General features: G+C 52.8%; 1 protein-coding gene across 1 annotated transcript in view; it reads left to right on the forward strand.

Moving 5' to 3' along the window:
* Window positions 1–4,709: 4,709 nt before the first annotated feature.
* Window positions 4,710–25,154, forward strand: part of LOC123783612 (sodium/potassium-transporting ATPase subunit alpha-4) — a 29,183-nt gene continuing 8,738 nt past the window's right edge. The window contains exons 1-15 of the mRNA XM_045784461.2: window positions 4,710–4,892; window positions 5,054–5,113; window positions 6,652–6,855; window positions 7,379–7,492; window positions 9,324–9,458; window positions 9,727–9,844; window positions 12,925–13,193; window positions 14,871–15,069; window positions 15,274–15,383; window positions 15,535–15,669; window positions 18,802–18,991; window positions 19,129–19,301; window positions 23,385–23,521; window positions 23,918–24,068; window positions 24,149–24,317. Of these exons, the coding sequence (XP_045640417.1) occupies window positions 4,743–4,892; window positions 5,054–5,113; window positions 6,652–6,855; window positions 7,379–7,492; window positions 9,324–9,458; window positions 9,727–9,844; window positions 12,925–13,193; window positions 14,871–15,069; window positions 15,274–15,383; window positions 15,535–15,669; window positions 18,802–18,991; window positions 19,129–19,301; window positions 23,385–23,521; window positions 23,918–24,068; window positions 24,149–24,317 (2,314 nt within the window). The 5' untranslated portion in view covers window positions 4,710–4,742. The remainder of the gene's footprint in view (window positions 4,893–5,053; window positions 5,114–6,651; window positions 6,856–7,378; window positions 7,493–9,323; window positions 9,459–9,726; window positions 9,845–12,924; window positions 13,194–14,870; window positions 15,070–15,273; window positions 15,384–15,534; window positions 15,670–18,801; window positions 18,992–19,128; window positions 19,302–23,384; window positions 23,522–23,917; window positions 24,069–24,148; window positions 24,318–25,154) is intronic.

Raw genomic sequence — 25,154 nt, forward strand, 5'->3', positions numbered from 1 at the left:
TGTTGTCCAAGTTTCCAGGATGTCGTGCCTCAGAATCAGGATCTGACTCCCTCCGTGGGGCTCCGGGACCAACCTCTTAGCGACCCTCACACTTGGTGCAGCCCTGGGGAGAGCCAGGTGCGGCCCAAAGGTTTAGTGAACTGGGGGGCGGTTTCGAGGGGGGGGGTAGCCAGTATCTGTGGGAAATGAACGTGGGGGCGGCAGGGGCTGGGCAGAGCTTCCTCATCTGGTGGAGGATTTAGCCCAAGGTGGAGGTAGTACTAGAGGTTAAGGCCAACCTCTGATCCAGGCAGAAATGCTTTCCATGGCCTTTCCTTTTTATCGACGGAATAGGAAACGTGATGACTCATCAGAGACAGATGACAAGCTAAATATTCATAATGCTAAGAGTGAAGCAAAAAATAGGAAAAAATGAGTAGATCACTATCAAAGGAAGACATCTGATACAAAATGAAATCAGAGAGGGAGACAAACCTTAGGAGACTCTTAACCATAGGAAGCCAACTGCGGGCCGCTGGAGGGGAGATGGGGGAGGGGGTAACTGGGGGATGGGCATTGAGGAGGACACGTGATGTGATGCGCGCTGGGCGTCTTATGCAACGGATGAATCACTGACCTCTACCTCTGAAACTAATGATACACTATATGTTAACTAATTGGTTTTTAAAAACATGAGACTTTCAAAAACAACCTCCGCTCCAGTGAATTCGGTGGAGGATTTTTTTTCCCCCAAATTCCTCAAAGACATCCTTATATTATTTCAACTGTACCAGAATGTAGAAAAACAAAAACAAAAAAACTGTCTCCCCCTGTTTTATGAGACAAATGCAGTTTTGATAGAATTTAATGAAATAGATCTCTAATGATGACCAGTAAATCACGGAATGCAAATACAGCATATTATATGAAAAACTAACAACTAACATTTACTGGAAAAAATGATGAGTCATTTCAAAAAACATTGAGAAAGGGATCAGTAAAATCCAACATCTATTCTGGGTTAAAATGTTGGAGGAAAAAGCCTACAGGCAGAGCCATGATGCTCAGAGAAGAGAGGAGGGGCTGTGGTTCGCCCGAGAACTATCATAGCAACCCCAACAAAAGCACTAGCAACACTTGAAATCCCGAACTGGAGTTTATATTTAAATGGTCTAAATAAAGGGACAAACCAGAAGAAATAAAAACATATTTTTTTTTTTGGTAAAGGAGATGTTAGACATCTAGAAAATCCAAGGAAGTCTTCCAAAACAAAGCAACAGCAGCAACAACAACAACAAAGGCTCGAAGCAGTGAGTTCAAAGCCACAACAGGGTAGGAGATACCAGTTCTTTCGAAATCACACTTTTCCCTAAAATCAGTGAGATAGACAATACGGTACAAACAGCTTCCGTTCACAACAGAACCAAAGCCGATGGCACTGAAGATTTCCCGAGCATGACATATGGCACTTACTAAGGAAACTTTAAAAGCACAGCGAGAGTAACAAAGACAAACAGGAAGACGGGATTGCTAGTCCCCACTGCTGTCTGGGAGACAGAACGTAGGAAAGAGAAACAGAAGTTGCTCTGAAGACTCAATCCAATATCAAAATCCTCCCCTGTGTTTTTACAAAACACGACGTGTTGGTTGTGACGTTCGGCTGCAAGAGGGGTCAGACAAGAGTCTCAGAGTTCGTTGCAAGTAATTATGAAACCCATGAGCAGACGACTGTGGGGCTACCATATTGACTCTAACAGATTTTGAACCATGGCAGACCAACGTGGCAATCATCAACCTTGGACATTAAGATAAAACCTGAAAGTTCATCATTCATTCAACATATTCTTAGGAACTATTTATGGACCAGCCACTCTGTGCTATTCTGGGAACTGGGTATACAGCTGTGAATAAGCCGAGAAAAGTCCCCACAGTCACGGTCATGGTCAGCAATGGTCACGGGTCACAGAGAAACAGACAATTAACAAGTCAACAGATTAAGTGGGCGGATGATTTCAGAAGGTGGGGAGTACAGAGAAGGTCACAGGGATGGATTGAGGGCTGCATGTTGGGGTGTGGTGGGGGTGGGGATGGGGGTGGAGGGTGGGGATGGGGGGTGGGAGTGGGGTGGAGGATGGGCTCATGGAGGGGTGGGGATGGGGGAATGAGGGGTGGGATGTGGTGGGGTGGAGGTGGGGGGTGAGGGGTGGGGATAGGGTGGGGGTGGGGAGGGGGGGTAGGAGTGGGTTGGAGAGTGTGGGGGCCGGTGAGGGGTAAGGATGGGGGATGGAGGGGTGGGGGTAGGGAGGGGGGTGGGGTGGAGAGTGTGATGGGGCGGTGAGAGGTGAGGATGGGGGGTGGAGCGGTGAAGGGTGGAGACAGGGTGGAGGAGTGAGGGATGAGGATGGGGTGTGGGGGCTGGAGGGTGGGGGGGCGGCTATATTGGGTTTGGCAATCAGAAGTCCTCTCCGAAGAGGTCCACTTTTGAAACAGACTGGGGTTTCCAAAAATAATTTCAATTGATTCTATGTCAGTCAAGTTGCTTTGTGGGGGGACGAACCTTCCATGCGCAAGCCCGGGCTGAGGGCTGTGCTCGCACAGGTGATGCTCAGATGAGCTTGGCGATTTTAACTGAACTCGATCCTTGCTTTCGAGGGCTCTATGACCTACACGACACACGAAGACTGGGGGGTGTACCATGTATGACAAGGGGCTCCTACCAATCCGTAAGAATAAGAGGACAGCAGGAAACTGGAAAAGTGTAAGAACAATTCACAAAAAGAAAAATGAAATCCAGAAAGTCCTTTAACTATAAGGGAAAAAATGCTCACCTAGACAATAAGGAAATGCAAATTAAAACTCTAAGATAGCAAATTTCACCAATTATAATGATGGGAATAAGAAAGATCAGTCACGCGACGCGATCACACACTTGCTTCTCGTTGCTGGGACGTGGATAGGAAGCGCCTCTTCCAAGAGCAGTCTGGCAGACTCTTCTGAAACTTTAGTTGAGAGGGTCCTATGATTCAGCCACAGAAACTGATTCCACAGAAACCGAAGCTCAAGGACTTAAAGGGAACTCTGTGGGAGGTTTTGCCGCTGCAGCGGTGTTTCTAATGATTAGAAAGAAAAGGAGATGACCCTGTAAATCCACGAGGAGCGGGAATGACTGAGCTCCTGGTCCCTGGAAAATCTGGAACGCATGGCAGCCGTTACACACCGAGCCGCGCCAACACAACAGACTGACACCAAAGGGACTCGGGTGATTCTCTACACACCAGGAAGGTATGTCCTTCGAGATTCTATCCGTATAAACAGAGAGAAGACCGGGAGGATGTACACACACTGTCAACAGCAGTAGCAGTGGGGAAGTGGGACTTGGCAGTTCTTATGTTGTACATTTTTCATAGAGAAGAAAAATCCAGTCCGATCTAGTGAAGAAACAGATTATCGTTGTCCCAGGGGGAGGGAAAGTCTCTATTTCTGAAGAGTGAAGGAGCTTTGCGTCAGCACCAGGATGATGTTTTCTGATATAGTCATATATATTTTTTTGGTGCAGTCATATTTTTAAAAAGCATGCCAAACTCAAATGCAGTGAAACAAATACCAGACAAGATCAGAAAGGGAAACCGTCTGTGGCATGCGTAACGAAGAAAATCTACAATTGATAGAAATAGCTGCTTCGGAGATCCTTTTTGGAGGGTGGTATTTACACATAAAACATAAATAAAATTAACATTATCAAAGCACTTACTGAGATGTCAAAGAAGAACAGAAGAGGAAAATATGTCCTATTAAACTGAGGACATACAGTGCTGTCATGTGGAAAAGCGTAGTTTTATTCTAAGAAGAGCCTCGCGTTAAGCCACAAATGAAACTAATAAGAGTTAATTCAAGCTATTTCTTGAGCACATCCTACATGTATCAGACATTTGCTTTCCACAGAGCACCTCAATTTAACCCTTACTTTTGTCACCTTAGGTAGACGGTATCCCCCTTCCAGAGGAGGAAGGAGGGACGCAGAGAGGTTAGGTAACTTGCTCAAAGCCACACAGCTGGGAAGCAGAGGAGCCAGGATTCAAACCCAGGACTGATTCAAATGCCCGAGACCTGCCCTATTCGGCTAGGATCTCCCAAAACTAAAAGCTCGAGGTCAAGGGTGGCGGAGAAGCGGGCCTCGGTAAGAGCAGGCTCCCACACAGGGCCTGCTGTATCTTTTCGACAGCGGCCAAGGGTCCCTGTGAGCCCCGGAAGCTGACAGTACCCAGCTGGGACCCGGGTCCAGTCTGGCCCTCACGCTGACGTTCTCCCTGTGGCGGACCCCGCTCCCGTCGCCCTCAAGCTCACAGATGGGACTTCTGGACCCTGGGCCAGAACTGTCCTGAGGCCTTTGTGACCACAGACCTGGGGGTTGCCGTGGCACCCACAGGGCCTGGCCCAGGGGCCTCCTCGCCCCGACCCACATGCTTGGCGCCCTCGGCATCTGCACCTCCTCACCGAGGCCTGGGGCTGCCCCCACTGTGTCCCCGCCCGGGCCACCCGCCTCCTGCTCGGCCTCTCACTCCCTGGAGCCCATCTCCGGCCTCCGCTCTGCCCTGGCGGTGCTCCCCCTGTCTTCTCCTCCTCGCTCCCCTGGCCCTTTCCGTCCCCACCGCCTGACTCCTAGGTCCCCCGCTTGTCTCTGCGCCCCCCCCCCCCACTCCTTCTCCTGGCTCTTGGCTTCCTTCCCACGAGCTGAGCTGGGTCAGCCACATCTAGGGAGGACAATGGGGCGCGGGGGGAAGAAGGGGACCGTGACCCCTCACGAGCGGAACCCAAGCACAAGGCCTAAACGGGGGTTTAAAATGGGGAAGAGAAGAAAAATGAAGAAGAAAAAGAAGACTGAACTGGAGGAGCTGAAGAAGGAAGTGGTCCTGGTGAGAACCCCCCAGCCGCTCTCCTGAGCCCGCAGCCTGTCCCCTCCCCGCCGAGAGCACCCCCCAGGCCAGGCCCATCTCTCTGCCCCACGTGCTCCGCCCCCTCCCCTGGAAATGGCCCGGGTCACCACCGTCCCCCAACCACTCCACTGTCCCCTCAGGATGACCACAAATTAACCTTGGAAGAGCTGAGCGCCAAGTACTCCGTGGACCTCACGATGGTGAGCAAAGGAAGCCCCTGAGGGGGCGGAGGGTCTCCTTCCCACTGGGAGCCCCCACCCCCACCCCTGGGGGGCAACAGTGGAGCTGGAAGTCGGGGTCCTAACTTCCAGGTCGATGTTGTTACCCTTCCCTCTCCCCAGCCAAGTCCCCCCCCCCCCGCCCCGCCCCCGCACACGCTCTTGGGAAAGCCCAGCATGGTAACGCCCCAAGAGTTCAGGGTCAGATGAGAGAAAGGAGAATGGGGTAGGGCAGCACTTCTCCAACCCTTGTCCCCGGGCCCCCGCTCTGCTTTCATAAGTTCTCAGGATCCTAAAGAGCTTTTGCTTATGTGAGTTACATCTATCCATAGCTAGCATCTTCAACATTAAAACTCAGAAAATTAAAAAATACTTCCTTCATTTAAAAACAAGAGTAAATCCGTTATGTATTAGTATAAATAATATTTGCATGACAGACACCTGTTTTCCCAAATAAAAAATGTAGTGGCATTTGACATTTTTGCAACCCCCTTTAATGTCTAGCTTTTTAACACAAGACAGCTGGATTCCCATATATTTTCAGTATTAAATCTGTTGCGATATGTGTCATGGAGCCTTTGGAAAATTCCACCATACACTCAAGAGCAAGAACGGAAAAAGGCGAACCACGACTTAGCACTATTGTGAAAGTCGTCTGACCTTGTGGATCTCCCGAAGGGGTCTCGGGACCCCGTGGGCCCCCCAGACCCCACTTTGAGAACCACCGGTTTAAACGTAAAACCACATACTCTGACTATTACCCTTAGCACTGCTGCTACTGTTACCGCTAATACGAGGACCACAAATAAAAACTTAAAAGCCCTCAAAATGTAAGTTCTTAGTTCTAGAATTTCTTCACTGTCAGGGCTTCATCTGGTAACCAGGGAGGCATGTAAGGGGCTTGTCCCGTTTTCATTCAAGTTGTACGTTTTTCAAGGGAAGCTGGGCGTGGCCGGTGGGGATGAAGGGGAGTTTGTCTTATTATTCTCTGGTGGGTTCTCCTCTTACCTTCAGTTAGAAAGGCACGCAAGCGTATGGCCAGGCCCCGGGGGGAATCTAAGCCTTCACGTGTTTGGCTGGCCTGTTTCCCCACGTCAAAGTTATAGAGACAAAGTGTGAACGTCCGTATGTTATTGACATAAGGTACTGCACCCCATCATCGCATTAGCCTTGCACATTATATCATGAACGGGCGACAGTTACCTCCCACCAGGGTTGGCACTCCCTAAGGGTAGGGACCATTCCCACTCATTCTGCGGTCCTATCGCAGAACCAGCCCAAGATAGGTGTTCAAACGTTGAATGAATCAGTCTACCAAGTAAAAAACTTCCCTATATAAATGTGCTAAATAAAGGAGATCGATCTGTCCTGCAAATTCTAGGAAGAACTTCCAGGGTGATCTTCAGAGAGCTTCGTTGGTCTCCAGACCCCCCAGGGGCTGTAAATGGCACCTCTGAGGCTTGCTATAGCTGCTTCTTGGTTCACGGCTCTCTGTCCTTCCCTGTTTCCTCTCCACACAGGGCCTTAGCCCTGGAAGGGCACAGGAAATCTTGAAACGAGATGGACCCAATACACTTACCCCGCCCCCCACCACTTCAAAATGGGCCAAATTCTGTAAGCAGCTGTTCGGCGGCTTCTCGATCTTACTATGGATCGGTGCCATTCTCTGCTTCTTGGCCTACGGCATCCAGTTACATTACAAGGAGGAGTCTACCAAAGATAACGTGAGTCTGTGCAGCTGCCAACTGGCCAGCCCCGTCCCGGCTTGGCCCTGACGCCCTTCCTCTCAGCAGCCTTGCACTCCCAAAGGCCCCTGGCCCCAATCCCTAGTACTCCCAGGATTTTCTAAGGGAGGCCTTGGTCCCTCCTGGTCTCCCTAGCCTTTTACCTATCAAGCTACTGATTCAGCTCCCTGAGGGCCAAGGTTTCCCTCAGGAACTTGCTGTCTGGTTATCTTCCTGACTGATCATCAAACATCCGGCAGCCCTTTCTCTTTGCCAGAATTTTCATCTCTTGATCTCCTTCCTCCCGGGCTCCCTCCCTGGCTCTCGGCCCCCCAGCCCATGAAGAGCCTTCCTGGGTGCTTGCTGGATCCTGCTGGCCCTCACCGAAGCTCAGGGCTCCGAGGGAGGCACCCTGCCTCGGACTCTCCCTCAGCCCCTGGCTGTTACCCCTGCAAGCTGATTTTCTGAGGATGAAGAGGGAGGAAAAGACCTCCTGACGAGCTCGTTGTCTCCCCACCCCCAGCTGTACCTGGGCATTGTACTGGCTGTCGTGGTCATCGTCACCGGCTGCTTCTCCTACTACCAGGAGGCCAAGAGCTCCAAGATCATGGAGTCTTTCAGAAACATGGTGCCTCAGGTAGGACTGGCGTGGAGGATCTAGTGAGAGAGGTGTAGAATGGGGCCAAACACACAATATTTGAGTCTCTGGAAAATTACACCCTACAACGCGTGAACTGAGAGGCTGGTGACGAGGATGAGGGTCCCTCAGATTTTACTGTGTCAGGCCTTAAAAGTACCCTGAGAAAGACACAGCGTCACCTATGAAGCAGTCTGGTCTAGAATGCATAATCTGAATAATGAGCAGGATCTGAAGCCCCAAATGAGAACATTCTCGTAAAAGGGGGGAGGTACAAAGGAGGTTGGAGAGGCTGGATTCTTCAAACGTCGATGGCCTTAAAGACAAAGAACAGGGGCGCCTGGGCGGCTCAGTCAGTTAGGCGTCCGACCCTTGATTTCAGCTCAGGTCACGATCTCAGAATGGTGAGATCGAGCCCTGCCTTGGACTCTGCACTGGGGGTGGAGTCTGCTTGGGATTCTGTCTCTCCCTCTCTCTCTGCATGCCCCGCCCCACCTCATGCAAGCTCTCTCTCTCCAAAAAAAAAAAAAAAAAAAAAAAAAGACAAAGAACAGCGTGAGAATGTTCCAGATTACAGGGGGCTAAAGGAGCATGACAACTAAATGCTGTTCCTAACTGGGACCAAATCCTGTGCCTAAGGAGAAAATAATGTGGCAAAGGACATACAGGGTCCTGACAAGGCTGAAACACAGACAGTAGATGACGATACGGTATCAAAGTGAAATCAAGTGAAATGCACAACCGCGTTGTGGGTATTTAACATACTGATTCTGGGGACGCGTACCCTGAAGTACCCAGGATAGAAGATCGTGCTGTATGTGACTACCCTCAGATGGTGCAGGCCAAGAAGCGCTCACATACATACATACCTGCAGACACTGGCCAAACGGTAAAGCAAACGGGTGCGATGTCAACAGGGGAATCTGGGTAAAGGTTGTACAGGTGTTCTTGGTACAATTTTATACTTGCCACTCTTCTGAAAGTTGAGATTGTTTCCTAATAAGAAGTTATGTTCAAGCATCTGGAAATAATATGACAGCAGAAAGAGGTTTCTAGGCACAGAGCTGGAAACTTGGAAAGGACGGGTGCCAGAATTTCCCGACGGCACCGTCATGTTCTAGTGTCGTGGCCCAGGATCTTTTCCCTTTGGTGTCAATGTAAATTAATTCTTCCCTTGGGTGAGAGTTCAGGCAGGGGATGATGCTTTGGTAAAATGAAGTAGGAGTTTGGACACCATTCATTAGCTTTTGCTGCCTAACAAGCCGCCCCAAACTTAGTGGCTCAAAACAGCAAACATAGCGGTTCCCACACTTCTATGGCAGGGCTGTTCTGATCTGGGCTGAGCTGAGGGGTGCTGGACAGTCTCAGATGACCTCATCCCCATGTCTGGGGATGGCTGAGATGGCTGTGACAGCTGGAGCCTTTCTCCTTATGACCTCTCTTCCTCTAGGAAGCTCCCTCAGGCTGGCTCAATACAGTGGCAGAGGGGTTCCCAGTGACAACAGGGCAAGCCCCCACTTTTTAAGCCTCTGTTTGCATTATGCTTCTAATGTCTTATGAGCCAAAGCAAGCCGTGTAGCCCAGCCTAAGTGTGGGGATGGAGAGACAGACCCCCATCTCTTAGACAGAGGGTCATCAGAGTCATGCTGCAAAGGACAGAGATGGTAAGAATTTGCAATGTGCCAAAGAGACCTGCGAGGGTGATGTGGTGAGCGACAGCGCAAGGAAGGGCGTCAGAAGGAAGGAGACCAGGAACGGGAGTGTACAGGCCAGAAGCGGATATGGGAGAAGCAGAAAGCTTTGGAAATGACCCTGCACTCTCTTCCCACAGCAAGCTCTGGTGATTCGAGGCGGAGAGAAGATGCAGATCAAAGTGGAGGAGGTGGTGGTGGGAGATCTGGTCGAAGTGAAGGGCGGAGACCGAATCCCGGCGGACCTCCGGCTCATCTCCTCACAAGGATGTAAGGTGAGGGGACGCGGGAAGCTACGTGAGGGGCCAAGCACCGTCTTGGGGTGGCCTTACATAGTAAGCTGGACTCAGTGAAAGAAAGCATGATCTTATATTCAGAACCTCAAGAAGGTGCGAATTTGGGGTTGGAGACAACAGGTGCTGGTGTGTTTTTGTGTATTTGTCCCTGTGATGATGATGTTGGGGGCAGGTAAAGACATGTATCTTTATAAAGGAATCTTTCTTCCCATGCTCACGTTACGACCCATCTTCCCTCCCATCCCAGGTGGACAACTCATCCTTGACAGGAGAGTCTGAGCCCCAATTCCGCTCCCCCGAGTTCACCCATGAGAGCCCCCTGGAGACCCGCAACATCTGCTTCTTCTCCACCAACTGTGTGGAAGGTGAGCATCGCATCATAAATAGCCTAGTTTCAAAAGCAGAGGTTGAAACAAAGGTTTCAAGAACTCTCTATCTTCAAAAGGTAGTTAGGTAGGTAACAGCTGGCAAACAGTCTAGGTCTTCCATCGTTCATGAGCTGTATGACCTCTGGTGAAAGGTCAATGCCACCATTTCCACGTTTGCACCACGATGATACTAAGAGTCACTATCCCGTAGACCTCACGTGGATTCAATGAGATCACGCATACGTGAGGCTGAGCGCAAAGCCTAACACGTCGGACGTGCCTTGCCGTCGTCAGCTCGTATGACTCTAGCTGGTGAATGGGCCATGCTCTAGAAGTTGAAAACAGCACCGGAGGGCACAAAAATAGTCAGCTCTGCTAGGTCAGTCTTCTGAGATGAGCCGCAACTTCTCACTATTCTGGGGACGTGTTGGCATTGGAAATTGGAGTTACCACTCACACTCTGGCTTTGCTCCTAGAATCTAAGGCGCCCTTGAACTGGGGGGCAGTTCTGGCCAAGGTGGTAACAACGGGCTCGGTCTCATGTCAACCTTCTCCCTTAAGGAGGCCTGCGGGACTCTCTGCAGTGCACATGGAAGCCGTCGCTCGTGCTTGAGAATCAATGTTTGGGTATCTCAGAAACAGCTGGGTTTTTTTTAATTGAACGCCTCGTATGAGCCACGTGTTACAGATGTGTCTGACTCTCACGACACTACACAACACACATTAGCTCTGTTTCGTGAAGAGCTCAGAGAAATGAAATGCAGCATCCAAGGGCACAGGTCAGTAGGAAAGAAGAGACTCGAGGATTCTAGTGTGGGTCCGTCTCCCAAAGCCTGTGCTCTTTCCGCAGACCTTTATCTGGAATAAAGCTTGCCAATGACCTCTCCGGTCAAAAAGTTATTTATCTGAAAAATATTTTAAAAGATAAGAGTAATAATAAAGATGAAAAAGAGTCCAACCAGAAAATAAGATATATATTGAAACATTTTTTAAAAATTTTAATTGGACAGAAGGATCCAGGTTAGCAAGTTTTGGAAAAAGTTTTGCTCACATTGGTCCTTCCCAAGTAGGTTTTTGGTCAGCAAAGTATACGATTCAAATAAGGGGGGGAAGTGGGTGGGGGGACCCCATCCGAGAAACAAGGGTCTGGTCAGGATGGAGGAGGCCTTCATAGGAGACCAGAGGGACACAAGACTTGGCCAAGGGGGCGGAGCTAGGTTGAAGGAGCTCTTGACCCTTGAACTGAGGAACGTCCATGTACTTTGCACATGAGGAGCACACCTTTAACCTTTATCCCAGACCCTTGCCTCCCTACTTTCATGGCCGTGGCCCTGATGGGGCTGCGGGTACGGGCGCCTGTCTCTGGGTTCTCACGCATTCCATGGGGCCTGAGCTGTCTCCCTGGTGATGTGCAGGAGTACGGAGGCGTCGGTCTGGCCTGGGATAGGGGAGGCTTGCCCATGGGCTTGACCTTCTCCAGGCTGACATCAACCCATCCTGTCCCCAGACACATGGGATTCGTTGCTAGGTCCTGCCTCTCTATGCAGGGGCGAACCCACGAAGGAGTAAAAAGGAAGAACTAGACCAAACCCTGGCATAAAATAGATACAGGTAGTGCCATACTCCTCCCCGGCCCCAAACCCCAAAGCCTCTCAGCACCTCCCAGTTACTATAGTGTCTTCGACAAGGCTCAGAGAACGCCTCTGATGGGCAGCAGTCCGGCGGGCAGCCGCTGGGGAGCCCATCTGCGGAGGGCCTCGTACCGGAGCCACTCTTCCCCAGAACACCATCCAGGCGGGACCCCGCTCTCCGACTCCCTGAGCCGAAGGCCACCCTGGAAACGGAGTGGCCGCTCTGCCAACAGTGTCTGGGGGGGCCGTCGGAGTAGAGTCGCCCCTACCCAGTCCCACGCGTGATTCTGTATCGTCCTTCTTAAGACCCTAAATCCATCTAGATGAAGAAAAGAAAGAAGCCAACACTCGCGTGCCTACTATGCGCCCAGTCCTGCTCTAGACTTTTCGAGAGGCCTTTCCTGCTCACAGCTTCGTCGATGCTTCCATCCCGTCTTAGAGCCGAGGCAGCCTGAGGGCCAGCGTGCACGGAGCTGCCCCGGGGCGAACAGCGGCCCCTTGGAAAACTGAACCTCCAGCAGGAGTCCTTCTGATTCCAAAATAATATTTCTAGAATATGGTGCTTTTCTGGGTGATTCTGACTTGACTTGGAAGGGTAGGAATTGCAGCCATTATGGGAAAGCAGGAGAAGTTGTTTGGAGCTAAGAACCTTGTCAGGCCCCTCATTCCAAGCCACGTGGGTGAGTGGCCGCATCCTCTGTGTGGAAAGCCGACCACGCCGGCCAAGTCCCACTCCCGACTCTGGGGGCAGCGCGGGCGGAGCGAGCGGCACGGAGCCCAGCTGTTATGGCTTCTGCTCCCCGGCAGGGGTCAGGCTGGCTCCAGCCCGCCGAGCAGGGAGGGGCTCCGGCCAGAACAGAGCTTGGGTCTCCAGCCTCCATACCATCCCCATCAGGGCAGGATAACACTTCCTTGGGGGGGGGGGCGCTCCGGTCATTTGCGGGATGTGTAGCTGCACCCCTGCCCTCTCCCTACCGATGCCAGGAGCAGCCCTCCCACCCGCGGTGACAACCGAGCCGCCTCCAGACATTGCCCAACGTCTCCTGGGGGCAAACTGCCACCCACGGAGAACCCTGGTGTGGGGACAACCAGATGTTGGGAGGGAGGACACTTGCAGAAGGGCGATCCCTATTCCTGGGGATCTAGAAACTACGCAGCTGCTGAGCGCAACATAAGAAACACACAGGCAACAGAAGACATGTAGACACGTGTAATGCAGACCTTCTTGACGGGGAAGGTGGTGAGGCCATACAGGAGAACGGTGCGATCCTCGGACGTTCTGCAGGCGAGGAGAACCTTACTGTATAAATCAAATATGAGGAGCAGAGAGCACAAGAGCCTCTGGGGGGTCCCGAGTGTCCGCCTTGCTTGTGACCCCTGACGGCGCGCTCCTCGCAGGAACCAAAGCCAGCAGCGCCCCCCTCAGACCTCCCCGTTGCTCCACAGGAACCGCTCGGGGTGTTGTGATCGCTACCGGAGACTCCACGGTGATGGGCCGCATCGCCTCTCTGACGTCGGGCCTGGTCGTGGGCAAGACCCCCATTGCTGTGGAGATCGAGCACTTCATCCGTCTGATCACAGCGGTGGCCGTCTTCCTCGGCGTCTCTTTCTTCGGGCTCTCGCTGATCTTGGGCTACGGCTGGCTGGAGGCTGTCATTTTTCTCATTGGCATCATTGTGGCCAATGTGCCTGAGGGGCTGCTGGCCACCGTCACCGTGAGTAGCCAAGGGGGAGGGTGGTCTCTGGGCAGACGCCGCGCCCAGGGGATGAAATCGTTAGTATCTCTTCTGCTGTTGAGTCTCTCGAGTGCGGCGGACTCCTGATGTGTGTGCGGGTGTCAGCCACTCGGGTCCCGCAGGGCCTTGACTTCCTCACTCATGTTTTCCGGTGCCTTCTCTTTCTTCTGCGTGACTTGCGATGCGGGAAGCATTTGATTCTAAGTCACCAGCAGTGAGTTCCAGTCCGGGCTGTACGTGCCGGTGAACTTGGCCGAATCACTGAACATCTTCAGGTGTCAATTTAATTAATCATCAGTTTCTAGAGGAAGATTAATGCAGAATTATAGAATCTGCTTGGAAAGGACTTCAAAGCCCATAAAAATCCAAACTTCCCACCGATGCCAAACGTCTCGTGCACACTCCGTAGATGATGATTATTTCTAGTCCTGGGAAGCCCGCCCCTTTTGGTCTCGGCTCATTTCACCGCCGGGCTGCTCTAGCTGGATTTCGTTTTCTTGAGCAGAAACATGGTTTCCTGTTTGGTCCCAGTTTTCCCATTTGAAGATACACAAAGCAAGGCATTTTTCTCTCTCTTCTACAAGCTACACTTTTGATTGATGGTAGCCATCATGTCTGCCCAGACTCTCTGGTGGGAGGTGAAATCATCCCCTGTCCTCTAGCTGTTCTTCACAGGACATGGTCTTCAGACCCCTTGGCTTGCTGATCACCTCTTGGGGGTTTGCTCGAGTTAATCAACATCCTTCTTAGAATAGAAATGAGAATAATACTCAGGGTGTGGCTCGTTAGCACGAAACCCTCAGCACTAGTGATAATATGTAAATAAATCATAACCCCACGATTAGAATTCTGTATTAATATAACCGTAGCCTAAGAACTGATTAGTTTTTTTTTAAAGATTTTATTTATTTATGTGACAGAGAGACAGCCAGCGAGAGAGGGAACACAAGGAGGGGGAGTGGGAGAGGAAGAAGCAGGCTCATAGCGGAGGAGCCTGATGTGGGGCTCGATCCCACAACGCCGGGATCACGCCCTGAGCCAAAGGCAGCCGCTTAACGACTGCGCTACCCAGGCGCCCCAGAACTGATTAGTTTTTAAAACAACCCTGCCACACACCTGACTTTGATTGAACTTATGGTCCACATAATTCATGTCAACAAAAACGCCCCGGTTTAAGTGATCGCTCAAGTCCTTTCTAGTGTTGCACTATTTCTTCTCAACTTCATGATTCTCCTGTTTTCTTCTTTTTTACTAACTATTGGTACAAGCCCCCCCCCACCACAATAAAAGGTTAGCTATCGACGTGGTCCCTGGGAGGGTGGACTTGAGAGAGAGGGGTGGCCTGAACTTGGCTGGAAAGGGGCTGCTGAGTGGAAAAGACAAAAGGACCCTGGGGGAGCAGAATATTCCAGGGGATAAGGTCATCTGCTACGTTCCTCTGATGAAGGAAGATGCGCTTTCCCCGAAGCTCGGCCATAATGCACGCGCACAGTCGCTCTCCTGATCTCCTTTCCCACGGCCGCAGGTGGAAACAAAAAGGGAAGAAGTACCAAAAATTACAACAGCGATACAGACGATCAGATTTCCAAAAACAAAGTGGTGTGAGCAGCCGACCTCTTCGTCTCCAGTAACTGCCGGCCCTCTTCACGGCCTTAGGTGTGTCTGACCCTGACGGCCAAGAGCATGGCCCGGAAGAACTGCCTGGTGAAGAATCTGGAGGCGGTCGAGACGCTGGGCTCCACCTCCACCATCTGCTCCGACAAGACGGGCACCCTCACCCAGAACCGCATGACCGTCGCGCACATGTGGTTCGACAAGACCATATACAAGGCCGACACCAGCGAAGAGCAGACTGGTGACTCTAGTGGCGTGGGTGGGCCGGGGCGGGGCTGGGGGTGGCACCTGGACCGAGGGGGCACTGACCCAGAAGACAGCTGGGCCCTGAGTGCAGACAAGGGTTGTCTCTGTCAAGTGCTGGGGGCCAGAGCAGGATGCGAGAACGTCCCTGCTTTAAGCTCCCCGCCCCCACCCTGCTCACGAGCTCCTTCTTCCTCCCCAGGGAAGACGTTTGCCAAGGGCTCTCCTACCTGGTTCATCCTGGCCCGCATCGCCGGCCTCTGCAACCGAGCCGACTTCAAGGCTCACCAGGAGACCCTTCCCGTTGCTAAGGTATCGGGCCTGCGGGGTGTCCGGGGCATGCCCCGCCCTCTCCCCAGAAGTCTCTATCCTGGTGCTCAGGGATTGCCCCCAGGTCCCCCCATTGCACCCCTTGCCCTATGCCGCACCCCTCGGGCTCACCACGCTAACCTCATCCCGGCAGCGGGCGACAACAGGGGATGCTTCCGAGTCAGCCCTCCTCAAGTTCATCGAGCAGTCGTACAGCTCTGTGAAGGAGATGAGAGAGAGAAACCCCAAGGTGGCAGAGATCCCCTTTAATTCCACCAACAAGTACCAGGTACAGAACGCACAAGGGTAGAAGGGTGGAGGTGGGCTCGTGGTTTGGGGAAATGGGAGCTCGGCCTTCGCCCTCAGCTTCCCCTCTGAACAGCAGAAGAGAGACGGCGGCTACCCAGCATCCTCCTTAAGAGGAAGGCTCACCTCAAGAGAAAGTGCCCGGCAGGTAAAGGGAGGAGCAGGTGGTAAAGGAAGAGGCCTTGGGTCCTAAGCAGGGCGTGAGGCTCCGTCACTTGTGGAGAGAGCAGGTGGGAAGTGTCCTGTAGGTAGGACAGGCTGGTTGGTGACAGTCACGGGGCCTCGGAGGCATCTCTGGGGCTCCTGCAAGTTTTGCCACTGCAGAATAAGGCTGCGTTTGCAAGGCACCCCCCTCCCCCCCCAAGAGCCTGATTGCATTCCTCACCCGTGATTCCAGCAGCTGCCATCAGGTAGGGGCGGGGCTGGGGCCCCAGCACATTTGTGAAGTTTTTCGTTGCTCAGGAGCATTTTGACCGCTACCCAGGGAGGCATGACACGGGAAGGAGATGCGCGGCCTGGGGAGAAGTGGCGGGGCACTAACCCCAAGGTGCAGGAGACAGACGGCCAAGCCAGGGGGACCCTCCCACGTGAGGTCCCGCACACCTTGAAGACGGCGTTGTGGGGGGACCCGGGGCCACGACTGGAGCACCACAGGGTTGGGCCCTACAGGACAGTCATGGTTTGCTCAGGGGAGAGGAATTCTCCAAGTTCACGGGCTACCATGAAGGTCAGACGTTCAGGTGTGGGTGACAGAGAAGAAACGAGACTCCCAAAAGTCAGTTCTGTCTTCCTGTCTTAGAAACCACAGAACAGACCTTGCTTCGGCACCTCGCATGGGTACTAACATCAGAACAATACAGAGAAGTTCAGCGAGGCCAGTGCACAGGCAAACTCCTCTAATGTTATACTTGAAAGTTGCTAAGACAGTCGATCCCCCAAATTTTCCTCACAAGGGAAAAAAAATTACAACTAAAAAAAATAATAAAATAACGACAGCTATATGGAGTTTTGAGTTTTAAAAACCCAATTGCCTATCTTTTCACATTGAACACTGAGTGAGTAAGAGTTAAAGAAATAGACCCAGAGTTTTTTGTCTCCACTGGCTTTCAGTCCGTGTAATAGGATAGGTCTCCTAAGCCCAAACTGCAACTTATTTCTGCTTTTTTCTGACGTTCAGCGGCCTCACAGCCCAGACAAGAATTCTGTGCTTGGCAGGGCCAGATCAAAGCCTATGACTGCAAAGAAGTAGATACTTCTTCCTTTGTGTGATTTAAAATAAAAGCAAAATATATCCATGACATTTGTTGGGATGTCCAACAAAATAGCAACTTTCCCCAAAATGACTAAGTTTTTTTAGTGCGTTTTCTGAGGATCACGTGCAAAGGACGCGCTCTTCCTCCATGGCGCCCCCACCGGGTGAGCTCGGCCAGCCGGGTGCTGCCCCCAGCGGTGGGCTCTGGGGGCAGCTGGAGCCCCCGGCTCTGCGAGGCCGCCCCAGCCCTCTGTCACCTGCAGGCTTCGTCTCTTCCTCTCTCTCAGATTGAAACGAAAGGAAGGGTCTCTGTTCTGATATTCCCAGATTCCTCCCACGGGGCTCGATCCCAGGACCCTGGGAGCATGACCTGAGCCGAAGACAGACACTTAACCCACTGAGCCACCCAGGTGCCCCCTCCCACCTTTTTATCTGTAATTTTCTGTCAAGATGTGACTTTTTGGGGACCCTGTTACTGACTTATAAGTAGGTCTTACTGCCACCTCTGATAATCTCCAGTAAATAGGGAACAAATACGTATCAAGCACTCAGGAAATGAAGCTTTTTAAACCTCTTACAGCTTTCTGCTTAAACAAGTGAAGGTTTTTCCTCTTAACCGCTTAGGCATATTTTGAATATAACTGAGAGTTCTAGGAAGTATTTGAAGGTTTCTAATGGGACGGTTTTAACAGCACTTTACACGCAGGCTTTCCACCTTGGTTGTCCTGTGGGCAGTGTGGTCTGGCCCCTTCAACACCTGCTCCTTTCAAGGTGCTGGTCTGGGGACAGGCTTCTTACAGGCAAGTTCCCGCTCGGAAGAGGAACTCCATCATAGTTCCCGCTCACAGATCAGAGATCAAGGGAAAATGCAAAACCGAAAGGCGTCTCATTCCTCTCTCCTCCTGGCATGTGGTCTCCTCAGATTCACTGTGAATCTGGCCTTCCCTGCCCCCAGCACACCTCGCTGCCGACTGGACCCCACCCCCACCTGCCACCAGCCCCTGGGACTTCTCCCGCTGTTGGGAGAGTGGCAAAGGGATTACAATGACTAACCTATTTCTGGATTGTGCTTCGTGGTTTTCAAAGTACTTTTTTACAAATAATCTGACCCTCAAACGGCATGGTGTGAACCGCGTGGGTCCACTTGAACGCCGGCGGTTTTCCGTAAACACGGTACAGCTCTGTCACAGTGGGTTTTCTCTTCCTGACAATTTTCTTCACATTTTCTTTTCTCGAGCTCACTTTGCTGTAAGAATACAGCATTTAATACATAGAACATACATAATATGTGTTAGTTGACTGTTGATGTTACTGGTAAGGTTTTGGGTCAACAGCAAACTATATTAGTAGTTAGGTTTTGGGGGATTTTTGACTGTCTTGTGTCCCATAAAAACCCAATGAAGCCAGCAACACAGAATCTTTTGCACTGTATCAAGGGAACTAAGGTTTTGAGAGGTTCAGTGGATTGACCTGAGATCACAAAACATTCCCGCTGAGGGGACACAGGCCTGTGGCCCCTATGTTCTCTTCCCTGTCTGCCCTGTTGCCTCTGCCCGGCCCACACTTCTGCTTTCCAGGCAGAGAGGAAGCAGAGAAAGTGAGAGGCTGGCTTGTGCCCTCAGAGATTGCGGTGCAAATAACACAGGGGCTGGGATCCTTGGACAGGAGGAGGCACGGGCTGGACCCGGAGTCAGATTTGACTGGAGGGAGGGGGCTGCCCTGGGGTTAGGGGACAGAGGAAATGGGAGGGGGATAGGAAACCGGTTGCCGGTTGTGTTACCCTCAAAAACCTTTCCCCTGTTTTTCTGCCCCAACCCTTGCTCCCTCCTCCTGCTGCAAGGATTCTTCCTTTCTCCTCCCCAGATGTCCATCCACTTGCAGGACAACAGCTCCCAGACCCACGTGCTGATGATGAAGGGGGCCCCAGAGAGGATCCTAGAGTTTTGCTCGACTTACCTTCTGAAGGGGGTGGAGTACCCCATGGACGATGAGATGAGGAAAGCCTTCCAGAACGCCTACATGGAACTGGGAGGCCTGGGGGAACGCGTGCTAGGTGAGGGGCTGCAGAAGAAACCCGGGAAGAATGACATCCAAATGGTTATTTGTGGGGTGAGATATCGAAGATGTTGGGGTGAGCGAGACAGGGACGTAGGCCGCTGAGTGACGACTGGTCCCTCTGTCTCTCCCCAGGATTCTGCTTCCTGAATCTGCCTGGCACTTTCTCCAAGGGATTCGAGTTTAATACAGATGAAATCAATTTTCCCATGGATAACCTTTGCTTTGTGGGGCTCATCTCCATGATTGACCCTCCCCGAGCTGCAGTTCCTGACGCTGTGGGCAAGTGTCGTAGTGCAGGGATCAAGGTAAACTCCTGGCCGTATCCCGGAAGCCCCCGACCCGTCACAACCTGGGGCAACAGTAGAGAGCCTTGCTTAGAGTAGGTTCTTATAATCCTGGTTTAATTGATGTCTGTTTCCTCGAGCTTATGATTTTTAGTCTTAAGAGACACCCTAATAGGAAATAGTAAGTTTCTTCTGTAGTTAGAATCCTGTTTTGTGTTGAACATTAGAATCACCAGGAGACCTTTAAAAATCTGATGCCTAGACACCGCGCCCCCCTCTGCCCCCGGCAGGCTCAGTCGGTAGAGCACGCGACTTTTGATCTCGGGGTTGTGAGTTCAAGCCCCAGGTTGGGTGTAGAGATTACTTAAACAAACAAACAAAACCAACAAACTTAAAAAATCTGATGCCTGGGCCACACCCCAGACCCATTACATTGGAAACTCTCAGGGCAGGATACAGGCATCTGCTTTCCGCAAACCTTTTTTTTTTAAGATTTTTATTTATTGATTATTCATTTGAGAGAGACCACACAAGCAGGGGGAACGACAGAGGGAGAGGGAGAAGCAGATGCCCTGCTGAGCAGGGAGCCCAATGCAGGGCTCGATCCCAGGACCTGGAGATCATGACCTGAGCCCAAGGCAGATGCTTTACTGACTGAGCCACCCAGGCGCCCACTCTCTTAAAACTTTCTTAGAGATTTCACTAGGCAGGTCCTTTTAAGAACCAGTGTCCTAGGGCTGTGTACGTGACCGTCTAGGGGTTTTGTCGGAACGCAAAATCTTGATTCTGCAGGTCTAAGACACCCTGGGCTTCTGCATTCGTAACAAGCTCCCAGGTGATGCTGTTGCTGCGGGTCTGCAGACTACAGCAGGAGTAGCCAAGGGCTAGAGGATTTCAGGGAAAGGTGCTGCTGGGAGGGGGCCGGGGCCTGGAGGGGATGACAGAGAGGCTGAGCCACGGAGAGCTGGGCCCTCGATGCCCCTGATCCGGGAGAACAGCTGCACAGGAGTAAAAGCTAGAAACTGAAATGAATCGGTCCAAGAGTGAAACACGGCCGCAGAACACACACCGGCGGTGGGCACTCCTCCTTGGCTGGGGGGACTCAGACTTCATGGGATTCCTAGTTCTGAGACATTCTGTGCCTCACTTCCAGGTCAAATTCTAAGACTCACCTCCATCCTCACAGGTCAGAGACTGCACCTTTTCTGCTCATAAGTGATATTCTGGATCCCAGACTCGCGGGAGAGCGGGTTGGAGGGCGGGGGGGATGCTGGAGGTATTTAGGGAGAACGAGATGCTGTCCGAGCTGGCTTTGTCTTCGACCTTGACTGTGAGCACTTTGTCCGGGGGCAGCTGGGCCATGCCAAGTTCGATGATTGGTCGCTGGAGTGAGAACCACGGGGCGGGTGGAGGAACAATTTTGAGTGAGGTCCCCGATGACCACGGGCTGTTTGGGCGGTGGGTTCTCTGAAGCAGCAGCTTGACCGCAGCTCAGCCACTCAGGATCGCCGCTGTCTCGACCTCCCCCGGCTCTCTAAGCACCCGCACCACAGCGTGGGAGATAGCTGGAGAAGGGCCCATCCTAGCTTCCTGATCCTCGAGGTGGCTGTTGGAATGGGGACTCATACTGGGGATGTGAAATGCGTCTCATCTGGGGATTTGTGGGGCCCTGACAGCATCAAGGAGAGAGTTACCTTTGCCCCTGAGGTGGGGGGGCCCCGAACGAGTCGAAGGGTGATTTAGCCTGGGTGCAGTCACCGCCTGAGGCAGGTGAATCCGAGGCCGGCAGCTGGAGCGGGAGGCCCTGGGGCTTTCTGGGCCAGTCCCTGCTCTGGGCACAGGCTTACAGTTCGCATTTTCGTTTCTCACTTCTTCTGGACCTGAAGCTGGCAGAACTTTGGCAGACTCGGTGAGAAATCCTGAATCAGCTCCCTTTCCCTCTAGGGGAGTGTAAGACGTGTACATGATGCCATCCTTCCAGGAGCACAAATGTAAGAGACATATGGCGGGTTGTTGCATAGGGTGGACAATCCGGGCCACTTCCAAAATGGCCTCGACGCAGAGCTGCTAGAAGGGACCGGAGAGCCCTGGGGTCGCCGGGCAGCAAAGTGCTTACAAGGAGATGATCGCAGGGCTGGTACTTCCCAGGTAGAGCCATGAGCTCGGGCCTTTGGAACAAACGTAGTTGAAAAAATAAATGAAAGTACCCCATTATATTTGCCTCTCACTGAGGCTCTCGACGCCGTGAAGGTGTTTGGGCCTCACCGTGAACCTGGACACCTCCAAGAACAGCAGTCAGGCCACAACAGTTGTGTCACCAACACCGGACTCCGTCTCTCAGATGGGCCCGATGTGGGGAGAGAAGGGACGAGGGAACAACAGGGCAGCTTGCAAGACTACGTGGGAACATCAGAGGCACGGTCAGCACCCACAAGTCGGGAATGAAACTCCTTCAGTCCCTGACGAATCCCAGAAACCCTGAGATGTCCTTCACCTCCGAGGGAGCCATTCTCTGCAGCACCGCACGTCTGTTGTGCACATGCGCCTCAGTGTGCTGCAGAATTGCGTCCTGGGAACTCAGTCTTGGGGAGACCGACTTTGGGTTTTTATTTCTGCAGCCTGGCCTGGAGGTGGGACTGCCAGAAACTACTACAGAACGGCCCCTTTGAGCAGTCAGACAGGGCAGGTGCTGGGGCGGGGTGTATCAGGATGACAGCACACCTGCCCTCCAGGTCCCCGGTCACCACAGATGAGCCCCTGGGAGGCTGTCCGGGTGCGGCGAACCTGAAGGGCATCACGCAGGGCTCGGTCTGCGTCACATCTGGAACGTTGTAAGCTCGTGTGCAGTTCCCTCCCAGACCCGGACACTCGCAGTCTGCGGTGTGGGTATGGTGACCTGTCCTGCGTTTCTTTTTTTTTTTTTTTTTTAAAGATTTTATTTATTTATTTGACAGAGATAGAGACAGCCAGTGAGAGAGGGAACACAAGCAGGGGGAGTGGGAGAGGAAGAAGCAGGCTCATAGCAGAGGAGCCTAATGTGGGGCTCGATCCCAGAACGCTGGGATCACGCCCTGAGCCGAAGGCAGACGCTTAACCGCTGTGCCACCCAGGCGCCCCCTGTCCTGCGTTTCTGGTGGCCACACGGACTTCCGCGTCACCACCTCCCTCCAGGAAGTCGGGCTTGGAGTCACGCTGCTCTGGGTCCAGCGCACAAGGAGGCGGGCTCTGGGAAGAACTCCCTTACAGGCTCGTTTCCATGCTCTGAAAGCAAACAGATGGACATTTCTAGGACCTTCCAGACAGTTCAGTCACAGCCTCACAGCTGCCTTTCCCTCCATTGGAGCTGGGAAAGCTGTGCGCCTGGAGGGCCCTCGGGAGCCAGGCCGGGATTCTCAAGAGACAGTCATTCTTTCATTCCTTCATGTGATGGCTGTTTGTGGTACGACAGCTATGTGCTAGGCTTTGCGCAAGAGTGAAGCTTCACAGGGAGCCCGGACACGGCCCATTCTTGCAGAGCACTCCGTCCAGTGGACAGAAACAAGGCAGGAGGAGTGCTGACAGACAGAAGGAACAGAATGCTAGGACAGCCTGGATCCAGGCATCTGACCTTCGAGGAGCCAGGAGAACAGGGCTAGGGCTGGTACGGGGCATCTGCAAAAGGGCTGGAACCAGGGGAGGCCACAGGGAAGCGAGAGGAAGAGTGAGGGTCAGAACACACCTGGGCCTAGAGGATATTCTGGTAGGCAGGTGGATTATTCCAGACGTGCCTTTATTACCATTTGTTCTATGTGTAGGTGTTTGTCTTTTGAGCTTAAAGAAACAGAATAGCTTCTGGAACAATTCAGTGAAATTCTGAATATAGTAATATGCCCAAATCCCCAGTTTATGCCTGGGAAAACTAGAACCCAAACTTCTATGTGTTATGGGCTGGTGGGCCCGACCCAGTCCTGGGGGGTGAAGCTGCCATAGCCGAAGTCCTTGGGGATGGGCTGCAAACAGCCCGTGGATTGAAGGCAGTGATCCGTTAGGTTCTGGAGAAAAGGCAAAGGGTTCGGGATCCCTCCGAAGGTGATTCTGCTTGCCTTTCTTCCCCTCCTGACCTAGGTGATCATGGTGACTGGGGACCATCCCATCACAGCCAAGGCCATCGCCAAAGGTGTGGGCATTATATCAGAAGGCAACGAGACGGCAGAGGACATGGCTGCAAGGCTCCAGGTCCCTATCAGCCAGATCAACACCAGGTGGGGCCCCTAAAGAACTCAGATCTGCCGTGTCTCCCCTCCATCCTCAGCCGCCCTACCCCGACCCCACTCGCTACAGTTTCCGGAAGCTCCTGTAGTGGGTAGGACGTGTAGGGTTTACTTACTGCAAAGTAAAAGATAATAGGGAAATGACCAAGGGACTATGTCAGTGGGTTTTCAGAGGAAGTGGATGGAAGGACGCAGAGCAAAGGGAGGAGCGGGTGGGACGCGGGGAGGAGTGCACGGTGTCCGTCCGGAACGGTGGGTGGCTGGGGACCAGCGAGGAGGCCGGGCGAAAAGCAGAAACAGGAGGTTACAGTGGAGGCTGGACAGAGGCACCGGGGCCTCTGGTGAATTCTGAGCGCTCTGCGGTGGCTTTTGAAATCCTTCGCTCAGGGAGGCCAAGGCCATCGTGGTGCACGGCTCGGACCTGAAGGACATGACGTCGGAGCAGCTGGACGAGATCCTGAAGAACCACACGGAGATCGTGTTCGCGCGGACGTCCCCGCAGCAGAAGCTCATCATCGTGGAGGGCTGCCAGAGGCAGGTGAGTGGGCGTGCAGGGCCGGGCGGGCGCACTGGGCCTGGATGGGCTTCCTGCTCCGCTCTGGCTGTGTCTTCGTCCAGGGGGCCATCGTGGCGGTGACCGGGGATGGCGTGAACGACTCCCCCGCGCTGAAGAAGGCCGACATCGGCATCGCCATGGGCATCTCGGGCTCCGACGTGTCGAAGCAGGCGGCCGACATGATCCTCCTGGACGACAACTTCGCCTCCATCGTCACGGGCGTGGAGGAGGGTGAGGGGCAGGGTGCCCGTCAACTCAGGTGACAGTGAGGCGGGAGCGGGTGTGCGTGGCAGTCGTTCCCTTTGCCCATCATTCCACCTCCGTGATCCTGACCAGGAACAATCCTGTAAGACGAAAGTCTGTGGCGTAGACTCGGCCGTACTGGGCACATCACTGCCAGGAGCCCTTTGGTATGAGGTTGGAGGCAAGTGCAGATTCGTGAAGGAGATGGGGACTCTGGTCTCGCACAGTATCCTCGGTGCCCTCACGCACATGCCAGCGGGTCTGCAGCAGGCTCCAAGGTGTAGCCGTTCCCTGGGACGACTCCCTTCGCCACCGTCTCAAGGGTCCGAAGGGGCCCGGGTTGCCCAATGATGCTGATACAGTGCGATCAGCTGGAGGCTGACCTAGGAACCGACTGCGTGGGCCTAATCCAGCGGCCTCTTTCCCAGAGACTTCTGACAACCGCACCCACTGGGGAGCAGGAGAGCCCCAGAATCCTGCTTCCCGGGCTCCCTGCTTTCTGCCTGCGCCATCCTACTGAAACCTATGACAAACCACCTGAGAATAATAGTTACACCGTTTTACTGAGACCGAGTATGATCCTGACACTTGGCTCAGTATTTGGTATCCATTCGATTCAATACATTTTTTGAGCACCCACTACATACCAGGCTCTCTTCTAGATGCCGGGATGCAGCCGTGGAAACTAAAAAGTCACAAATCCCTGTCCTCACGCCCCTTAATTTCTAGTGGAGCAAGACAGACAGTGAAGTAAATTGCATAGTATACTACAAGGAGAGAAGAGCAATGAGGCAGGGGTTTGTGAAAGGGTCGTCAGGGAAGGAC

This window comes from Ursus americanus, chromosome 2 (assembly GCF_024610735.1).
Source record: "Ursus americanus isolate L20-20 chromosome 2, mUrsAme1.1.p, whole genome shotgun sequence".
NCBI classification, from domain to species: Eukaryota; Metazoa; Chordata; class Mammalia; order Carnivora; family Ursidae; genus Ursus; species Ursus americanus.